This window comes from Pinus tabuliformis, chromosome 8 (genome assembly GCF_031772625.1).
Source record: "Pinus tabuliformis cultivar Carrire ecotype Pingquan chromosome 8, CPIR1, whole genome shotgun sequence".
Lineage (NCBI taxonomy): Eukaryota > Viridiplantae > Streptophyta > Pinopsida > Pinales > Pinaceae > Pinus > Pinus tabuliformis.
The window spans coordinates 495,500,259-495,511,336 of NC_142294.1; the positions used below are offsets into that span (position 1 = coordinate 495,500,259).

Here is an 11,078-nt window from a genome sequence, read left to right on the forward strand (position 1 = left end):
TTGATGCTTGTGTGGGCTTAAGCTCGAGGACCTCAAGGATGGGTCTCTTAAAGGCTCCATTCTTTACTAGTTCAACTAGAGATATAGATATTTTCAGCTTCTGATTTCTGATTCAAAACTGAAAGGATTGGTAATTCAAAGTCTTGGATTATGATTTGAGTAGCTTTAAAATGATGGGACGTTGTTGTTGTTTTTGGTTTTTGTATTGTGTTGTATATATTGTATTTTATTGCTTGTTATGTTATTGTATCATTATTTTTGATTAGGTTTTGATGTCTGGCTGGATTCTTCTTTTGAGCTGAGCTTTTAGAATGATGGGATCAGTTCGTTTTTGCTTGAGCGGTTGTATTGCAGGAACAGCAGCGCTTTGAATAGGGGTTTCTTTGGCGTTGTTCATCTTCGACCTCAGATTATATCTTTGCTGATCTTCGGTTTGCAGAACAGCCCCACCATCCCATTCTTGGCTGGCCTGGTCCTTGAATAATGACTTCTCATAGGCGGCTAACGCCAAAAAGGAGGCACTGCCTTTGTCTTCCATGCAATGGATCTCATCATCTTCATCCAACTGCTCCTCTTACATGACTACATTCTGGAAAGGGGTCTTCACTCTTTGGTCTTCATTGACATCTTTGCTCCTTTGCACGATCTGCAACTGCTCATTTGCTCTTCTATATGGATTCGGATTTCTCGGGGGAAAAGTATTAGGAATTCTTCCTTTCACAGGGTGCTGCTCCACTTTTAATTTGGAGATTTCAGAGGCTAGTGACTCTATCATCTTGGTCATCTTATCTATCTTGGGGTCTGAAGATGAGGAAGATTCACCTCTCTATCTCCTTCAGTCAACATGTCCCTTGAGTTTCTCTGCAGCTATGATGTTGGACTCTACTTCCAAGGCTGCATCCTGCATTTCAACCAGAGAAGCACATCTTCTCTCCCTTAATAGTAGACAGAAATCGAAATCGAAAGCATTAGCATGAGTGAGTTTAGCAGAGGTAGGAGTCGGTTTCACTTCAGCTGGTATCTTGTTGTACATGCGGTTAAACCTTTTATTGAAATCAGAAAGTGACTCCCCATTTTCCCTTTTCAGATTCGCAAACTCAGTATGATAATAGAGCAGATCTTATCCCCCCAATGCTTTAGGAATACATCATCCAAAGCCTCAATATCTGTTATGGATATACGGGTCAATTCTCTGAACCATTTTCTGGCCTCTCCATCTAGGCTCTGGACAAATACTCTCATCCATACATCATCCTCACTAATGTCTAGATTATCAGCATAGCTATAAAAGGACTCAAGATGTTCTTCAGGTGTAACTCCTTCAGTCCCAGTGAACTTAGGCATGTATTTCTGGTATTCTCTAGTAGGCATTGCATTCAAAGGAGTGGGCAGTGCATTCAAAGGAGTGGGCAGTACTAGAGGTCCATACCTAGCAGCTATGATTCTTTCCATTTTGGTGAGTGCCTGTGGACCTGCCATGGCTGTGGTGGATACAAGAGTACTGGCAGTCTGAAAGGTAGGGAATTGAGGAGTGACTGACAGGACTAAAGGAATATGATGGGTAGGGGGTGAGGTTTCCTTTGGGCTTAAAGCAAAAGGAGAACCTAAAGGATAAGGAGCTTTATGAATCTCTGAAAGTTTTTCTTCACTGCTAGTGTCAGAGGCTATACTCTCAACATGTATTTGTTCTATTACTAGCCTTTCTTGCAGAGGTATAAAGGATTGTTTAGGTTTACCTGATCCCGATGCTCCTTTCTGTGATATCTTTCTTTCTTTGATAATCTTTTCAGGATCAGGTACTGGGACAGCTGGTGACTTCTGAGGATTTCTCCGAGTATGCCTCACAAACTGAGCTAGAACTATGAAGTGGAGTCGCCAAGAGGTTCGGCCTCCAGTAGAGTCGCCAGATAGATGATTACAACCAAAAATGTGTCCAGACTTTGTCTATTATCAAATTTGGATCTGTGTCGTCTCCTAGGGAAGCTGGGCTTCAATCTCCTCTCCCCGGCAACGGCGCCAATTATGTTATCACTCCGGGAAACTCTCCTAGGTTGTAGCTCGGAGATGCCTAGTAACATATAATCTTCAATATTGTTCTAGGAATTATTGGAATGGATGATGGTTTGATTCAAGCCAGATAACCACTTCAACTCTGTTTTCACTCCAAACATGCATGAACACCCTCAGCCTACAAGGCTTTAGACCACTAATGCTCAATAGTTTGCAGGTTAAGTGAATGAATAAAGAATACTAACCACAGCAGCAAATGCATACATAACATATGATGGCCAGCTGCAGCCAGTGAATGAAGCTTGCAAATCCAATCTATCTAAGCAGAGATAAGATGACAGTTATCTAGCGTTAGATACAGTAGAAACATAGATGATCTATTCAATAGCAAATCATATTCACCAATGCATAGATAAGATGACAGCTATCTAGCATTAGACATAGGAGAAAGTATGAATAAACCTATCCAAGTGCAAGTTTAGAACAGGAGGGAAATGGACATTGAACATGTAACAACGAAAGAAGCTTTGTATTACTGAGAATGAAGGAGACACTGCAAGGAACAGAATATCTACAGTCTCCAGCTTTTTAGGGCTGGAGGTGTCTTAATCTATCCCCTGTTGTCATTAACTGCCTGGTTGCGTTCAAGGACACAATTTCCCCTTCATCACGAAAGCGGTAATTAATCTTGGTACAACACTGCCTTGTTAGGTGGTTGGCTTGATTGTGTTGGTGAGGCTCCATGACTATTTAATTATGTTTGCTGAGATTGTGCTATGTCCTTCTCCCTTCGGCCATGCTTTCAGTTAATTCGGTTCGATGGTCTGACTATTACAATACTGTCAGAGTCAACCACCTTCTTCCTCGGGTAATTGATAGGAAGTGGAGTACGAGGTGCATGGGCAGAGGGACGCGCCAAATCGGAAGGATGGAGAAATGACAGAGTGGAGGAGGACAAGCGGGAGCGATCATGGACGAGGGCAATTGGATCACGGGGAATGCACGGCAGAGATTAGGCGCAGGAGGCCTGAGGTCGTGGCGAGAGCGAACATGTCCGGGCCGTTAGATCTCGAGTGAGCAGATCGAACGGCTATAGGGTGGTGGAGGTGTGCAAATGATAAAGTATGGGGGTGGTTTTGTTCGGGTGGTTATGGTGTCCATCAGAAGGGCATCATGCGGTAAGTGGTAAATGGCGGAGTCCGCCCAATTCCATTCAGTGGATGACACATCGCAGAGGAGGAGAGAGAAAAATCGCATTTATTGGGCGGGTACTCTTCTCGCTTGTTGCTCGCGCGATATGGGTAACAGCCGTTAGATCTGGCGAGGGTGATCTAATGGCAGGGAGCGATCGAGCATGTTTTGTTGATCGGGTGAAACGTGGGCTGTCGGATCGGCGGGGGGAAGATCGGCGGCGGAGGGACCCGGAGGTACGAGATGTCCTCGGGAAATGTGCGGAGGGCATGTAAGACGGAAAGGTAGGATTTTGCGAGGGTTTTGGGTTAATTTGCTTAAGGCCAAGGCGAAAGAGTGTTTTGTCGGGATCTGAGGGTTGGGTTAGGAAACGAGCAGAATGAAATGTAAGTGGAAGAGTGAGGAAAGTGGGGTAATGGCCCGTGTGGGGCCCTCTTTTGGGACAGCAAAGCAAACCATGTCCTTTCTTTAGCCTTCAAAACGTCAGCGTTGTACCTCAAGGCTAACAGAGACTATTGAAAATTTGTTTTTATTAATCCATTAAAGGTGAATGACTTTAGACTATTTTATAAATAATAGTATCATAATAATAATAATACTAGTAAGGATAAAACATTAATTTTTGACTTGTATAATCAAGATTGATTTGATTTTAAAGCGGATTCCATATGTCGAGATCATCCATGATCATTTAGACATGACTTTCTATTTTTGGAAAGTCACTTCCAAATTGAGACGATACTTACTATTTTGGGAAAGTTATATTAAATTGTTAGAAATGAAGTTTTATTATAAGTGGTTCAAACAGAACTAAAATATATGATTTCTTCTAGGAGAAATTCATCCCTAAGCTGCCAAATTTTAACACTCCCTCTCAGCTAGGGAGGAATTTATTTTTGCATCAAAGATCTTTGCTTCTCTGATCTTTTTCATTCATCTCAGTTGAACTCTGCTTTGTAACAATGAAGTCGCAATCTAAGGAAGAATCATCCACTTGACACAAATTTGGAAAGGAAAGGATCATCACATGTCACATAGACAAGGATTACACTCAATCAATTTTCGAGATTAAGTTATAGAACAGAGGCATCACATAGACAGGATTCAAACAAGTCACACAGACAAGAATCAAACACAACCAAGTTTTGTCAAGTGGTGAAACGCCTACATCCTAGACAAGTCTCACTACACCTATTGGCCAGATAGGTGGTTATTCCCACATCCTAGACTATGGATCAAATGCATACTAAGACTACTCTTCTGGCACACACTACACAAGAGATCCCTCAGCCTCAAGAGCTTTCCGACATTATTCCCTAATCTTTTGAGCTCTGACAGGGGGGAAAGGAAGCTTTGTGTTCTCGATCAATTGTGACTGCTTCCTAGAAGGGACACATCCATAAGTCCAAGTTGCTCTCTAAAAATCAAGAACTTTCCTTTCGATAAAGGCTTGGTAAGAATGTCAACTATCTGATCATCAATGGAGATGTGATGGAGCCTCACTGCTCCTCTCTGCACCATATCCCGGATATAGTGATACTTGATCTTAATATGCTTGGACTTGTCATGAAACGCAAGATTTTCTACAAGACGAATCTCACTCTTATTGCCACAATATATGACTGTTGTGTCTAAAACTTGCTCAAATAGTTCCCCAAAAAGCTTTCTCAGCCAAACTACCTCACAACTAGCCATGCTAGCAGCAACGTACTCAACTTCAGTTGTACTCAGTGGAACAAACTTCTGCTTTCTGCTCATCCAAGAGATAATGGCAAATCCCAAGCTAAAGCAGCACCCAAAAGTGCTCTTTCTATCAGCAGAGTTACTAGCCCAATCAGCATCAATATATCCATGAAGTCTTACATTTTTAACAGTGTATTTCAATCCTAGATTGATAGTTCCATGCAAGTATCTGAGTATATGTTTTGCAGCAATCCAGTGGGCATGAAAGGGATCAATCATATGTTGACTTAAAGTGTTTACAGCAAAGCATATGCCAGGGCTAGTGTTTACCAAAAACATCAAAGCACCAATGAGTTGTCTATACTCTGTGGGATTTGCCAGATTAGGTCCTGCAACTTTGCCACATAATTTCTTAAAGTTCATTTCCATAAGAGTATGCATGGACTTACATTCTACCATAGCAAATATTTCAAGAAGTTTCACAACATATTTTCCCTAAGAAAGATAAATTTCACCAGGTCTTTGCCAGACCTCTAGACCCAAAAAGTAATGCACCAAACCCTAATTCAGAAGCTAACTCCCTCTTACACGGGAGGATGAGAGGTTCTCCTCCTATCAAGAATGAATCATCAACATACAATACCAAAATCAAAGGTATACCTTGGACAGTCTTGAAGTAGAGGTTTGGTTCTGCACTGCTTCTAGTGAAACCAAGCTTCATCAGGTAGCTATCAATGCGAGCATAAACTTACAAATTATTTGCAAGAACTGGAGAGTTCTATGCAAAAAACTGAGTGTACTTTGTAGAAAATTGAATGTACTTTGCAGAAAACTAAATGTTCTATGTTGGGACTTGAAAGTACTTTGCAGAAGACTAAATGTTCTATGTTGTTACAATTACTTAAAATGCAGATTTCTTCTTCAAAACTTTCAGATCAACAATTGTAAATAGAACATAAACTTAAGGATCATATGAAGACAATCAAGCACAAATATGAGACACTGAGATTTAGGTCTAATGGCCAAGGAAAAACCTCTCAAGGGGAAAAACCCAAATGATTCTTCTTCTAATAAATTTCTTCAATTGTTCAAAGTACAAAGAGAGAGAGAGAGAATGAGAATGAATAGTCACCAATGTTTGATCAACTTGCAGTTGAAGTGCTCTTGCTCTTTGCTTGAAGATCTCCTCCTACACTTGCTCTAGCTCTTTCCTTGCTCTTGCTCTTCACTTGCTCTCACACTTCTCTTGCACACACTCAACACTTGCTCTCCTTCTTCACAATGAGCATGCTACTCTCAACTTTCACTTGCTCTTGCTTAAATATATGAGAAAGGAGAGGAGTTACAAAATGAATTCATGCCTTGAGACAACAATAAGAAAATCGAATTCCATGAGGGAGGAGTTACTTGAGGAGAAGTGTAACTCATCCCAAGAATAGAGAGAGAGGTACACTTGTCTTGAGGAGTTACAATTCGAAATAGAGAGAGAAAGTTACACTTAGACATGAGAGAATATTTGGTGAGAGTTATAAATCGAATTAAGTGAGGGAGTTACAAGTGCATTTTATGAGTTACACTTTTTCCATACATCGAATTAGTGAGGGAGAGTTGCATTCTCTTAAGTGTGGAGTTACTATTTTATTCCAAGAGAGAGGTTTGATTTTCCAAGTAAAAGATTCTCAATTTAATTGACTTATTCCATGAGACTATTGAAAATTCATTTTTATTAATCCGTTAAATATGAATGATTTTAGACTATTTTATAAATAATAGTATCATAATAATAATAAGACTAGTAAGGATAAAATATTAATTCTTGACTTGTATAATCATGATTGATTTGATGTTAAAGTGGATTCTGTATGTTGAGATCATCCTTGATCATTTAGACATGAAAATAAAAGAATGAAAATAACTCAATAAGCAATTTCAACATATTATCACCAATGTGATGTCAAATCCTAGACTTGGTCATAAATCTATACTTGAGCTCGAGCACTGATAGATGGATAAATTTGTTTACCACACCACATTTAATGCACAAAGCATAGTTATCAAGGCTCGTTGATTTACACAACTTAGAGAGAAAACATGTCCAATTATAGAACAAACCAAATTGATACTAGTTCAATGTGGTCATTTGCCAAACGGGTGCCAATTTAATTTGTTTCAGAACCGATATAGACCTGTGATGTATTTGGAGCATAAGCTCACCCCAAAAAAAAAAAAACCTTGAAAAGCATGAACCCTCTAAACCCTAATGGAAGATTATTTGATCATGCATCCACCTATCCTCTACTTGTCCTTTCTCATTGATCATTTGTAAGAGTTTGGATATTCCATGCCATGAGAAAGAGAGTTTGTTTGGCATGAACTTGGAGCTGATTTATGGATTGATTTCAGTAGATCAAGAATCTACATCAGCGGTCTACATATCATCCACAAGATTGATGAGATTTGCAACTAGATTCTTCTGAGATTTCCATAACCTCAATTGCCTAAATTCATCTTGCAACTCCTTTTTTATTATTTTTGGATATTATGATACCAGAGCCTTCTAGGCCCTACATTTACTTCATTGGTGCTTTTCCAGTGCTTTTAGCATATACAAACCTCAATAAACTTTGATCGTTGGTCAGCCTGGATTCTCTTCACCTGTAAACCTTCAATGTGCATGTAACCTATATAATATATATGCCTCCTTATTATTGTTATGTAATATAAAGAGAGGTTAGTAATAAATTACATGATGCAACACAAGATTGAGTGCTTCACCACCCTTGAGTATAAATGAATGACCGTCACGATTTTTTGGCAACCAATTCTCATCAAGATTTCACATGTGAGACAACATTTTTCTCCTCTATAGCTACAAAACATTGGAGCTTTTCGCTTCCATTCTTGGAGTTTTCTCTCATTTTCCATGCTTTTAGGGGTCATTTTTGGGGTGGATATTGTCAAGCAAATATTTGAGGTCTAGGTCAAATTCTATACAAGCTCACACCCACAAATATGTTGCTAACACTGCAAAACAAATGAGCACATTTTTCCACAGTGGCCAAAGATTGTCAATGTGCCAAAGATACTGAGGACCAAAATGATTACAGTACCATCAATTTCTCTCATGCAATCATTTCAATTAGTAGATGTTGTCCCTTCCTACCATATTTCCATTCCTAAACAATAAGTATCACTCATGAAAACTTAGTTTTGACTCTTGAGGCATAATGATGTTGTCCTTTTTCTACCATATTTCCAATGCTAAAGAATATTGAAGCAATCTTGCATCTATTATTTCAAAGGCTTCATACAAGTTGATGTTTAACACCTCAATACTTTTTTTGTCATATACCCCCCATAACAGTGATGCCATTAACATAAAGATGGCAGCCATGATGTCATCTATATCATTACTTTTGACATAAAAATTATGGGCTTCTTCTAAAACCTTTGGCCTTAAAAAAATCATCAATTCTTGGATACAAGTTCTAGGAGGTTGCTCAAGACCATATAGTGCCTTTTTATGTTTGCCTACAAGATTCTCCTTCCCTTTTTGCAAAAATATTTGGAGTTGTAGACTTCCTCTTCCAAAATACCTTTCATAAAGGCACTTTTGAAATTTCCACAACCTTAATTGGTCTAGTCACAAGTCAACCTCAAGACTAGCACCTTTTTTGCAAAAAACCTTGGAGTTGTCACCTCAAAGTTCATCTTCCAAGCCACCATTTAAGAAGACACTTTTGAGAACCCAATAATGTCAATTGGTCAACTTACCAGTTAATCTCAAGACTCACCAATCTTGAGTAACTCAATGTGACCTAATACAGACTTCCTCTTCCAAACCACCATTCAATAAAGCACTTTTGAGATCCCAATAACCTCAATTGGTCAACTTACCAGTCAACCTCAAGACTCACCAATCTTAAGCAACTTAATGTGACCTAATACAGACTTCCTCTTCCAAACCACCATTCAATAAGGCACTTTTGAGATCCCTGCAACCTCAATGAATCAACTTATTTGTCAGCCTCAAGACACACGAGAGTTATTGTTGAGTCACAACGAGTTTTTTGGAATTAGTTGTCTATTATTCTCAAGTTAATATGCGGAGCTAACATGGAGTTATTGTCATGTTTACAAAGTTGACTCTCTTCAATTTGTTTGTCGAGTCCAAGTCACATTCCTTTGATTGCAAGGCATCTAAAGTAAACCAATTTTCATAAATGGTGGAATATTTAGGAATTAATACCAAGAAATATATGGAACTTTTAAGTCAATTATCATTCAAGGATTCTAAAATCTCACATACATTCACGCTATAGAGTAAGCCAGTAATTGTAGAGGAAACCTACAAACACACAGCCATAATAATTGTTTTATATAGTAACTTAATAACTATAACCATGGAAAATCAATTTTCATGTGTGATACTCTTGCTGGGAATAGATATTAAAAAGATACGATCATTTTAAAATGGATTGCTGGTCACAAAAGCAAACACATGCCAGTGAGCCATTTGTTCCCTGGCGAGGTTGACAATGTGCTAAGCTATTGACCAAGGTTCCATTCTTGCCACGGCCTACCCCATACATATGGCATGACTTTAAAAGGAATGCGGCTAGGAGCAAACTACCCCTCAGTCCTGGAAACTAAGCCAAAGGAACTACGACCCTCTTTGTGTTGCAGCCCTTGAGACATTTTTTTGAAGCACTTTCAAAGATCAAAGAAAGAAAGAAAGAAAAGCAGTACACACACGTGCAAGCAAGCAAGCAGTTGGAGGGGTTGCACATGCATGCGTGCAAACTGGATTTTTTACATGCGTTCAAGCAGCTACACATAAAAACCACTATGTTAGCAAGTGTGTGGCCACATCGTAGGCCTCGTCCTATTTTTTCCACATAATAATTCAGATACAAATACAGCATTAAACGGTAAATTGTTTCTGTGTTTTAGAGATAACGGATGTGCGATCATTTGCAAGTTGAAATGCGCCATATATTTTTGGCCCTTGCATTTTAATATGCAAAACTGATTTAACTTATAATTTATCAATCACCCAAATAATGTTCACCACTTAAAAATGTACACTTTAATTTTAGCCAATTAGCTAGTTCTAAGTTAAGTTGAGAGCATCTCACGCGGATAAATTCATTCAAAGTCCATCTACCTGCTGCGTTCTTCCGTCTCCTGGCGGCCTGTCTCTGCCTCTCGAGGCACCCCACCGCCTTGGGAATTGACCTGCTCACCTGCACTGGAAGCGCTCTCAGAACCCCCCGCACTGACAACCGAAGGCAAACGTTGCCGATACCTCCTCATATATTCATAAGCCACGTAAATCATATGTAAGATGCACTGCAGGGCGTAGCCTACAATCCAAATCCTCAAGGGCGTCGTGGGCCTTTCGTCCAAAGTCGACGATAAAATCACGACCGAAACTACCACAAACGACAGGTTCCACAGGATGTCCAATATGACCACGGGCTTGGAATACGCCCAATCGCTCTGCCGTTCTTCCAATTGCTGCGCCGCGTTTTCGCGCACCTGCATCGACGGCTCTCTCATCATTCTTCTGCCACCCGCCCTGCGAATGAATCGCGCGGCGCTTTGGAAAACTGTCCCTCGAGCATCATTATTAGTGTTGCCGCTTTCCAACAATGGACTGCTATCCACGCCTGTGTCTGGCCTCGTTCTCTCCATTTTCACCCTCAAAATCTTCGTTACATTCACAATTCACCGCGCATTAGCAAAATTTCCTGCATCCAGGGTTTTGTTTAGGGTTTCAATGCAAGTCTTGCAGGTGTTCCGCTTAATTTAACTCTAGAACATTCGGGAGGGAGGCACGAGATCGATTTCAGGGCCCGACACTCATTTGGACCAAAACTGAATTATTCCGCTAGGAAAACATCTGTTGAATGAAAGCAGGACAAGGTCGAGGGTCGGATCTTTGAGTTGCTGTCGACAGACTATGGCCGCTCGCAGGAATTGATTTTCAAGAGCATTTGAGTTACAAGTAATTGGTCAGGAAATTTTAAAATTGGAAATAGCGTGTAGGCAAAAATCTCGTTTTTGCTCTGTTGTCAGTTTATGGAAGATACGAGCGGTGGAGATGATGGCCACCTAATGGTCAATGCGAAATGCTAAAATACATTCGCAGTTTCTGTATATTTTTTATTACATTTTCCAGCGACTGATAA

The 11,078-nt window shown here is 39.9% G+C and overlaps 1 protein-coding gene across 1 annotated transcript in view; it reads right to left on the minus strand.

Annotated features, from left to right (window-relative positions):
- The window catches only part of LOC149236252 (E3 ubiquitin-protein ligase At4g11680-like), a 163,243-nt gene extending 152,165 nt beyond the window's left edge, over positions 1–11,078 (minus strand). The window contains exon 1 of the mRNA XM_089372355.1: positions 10,052–11,078. Within this exon, the coding sequence (XP_089228481.1) occupies positions 10,052–10,581 (530 nt within the window). The 5' untranslated portion in view covers positions 10,582–11,078. The remainder of the gene's footprint in view (positions 1–10,051) is intronic.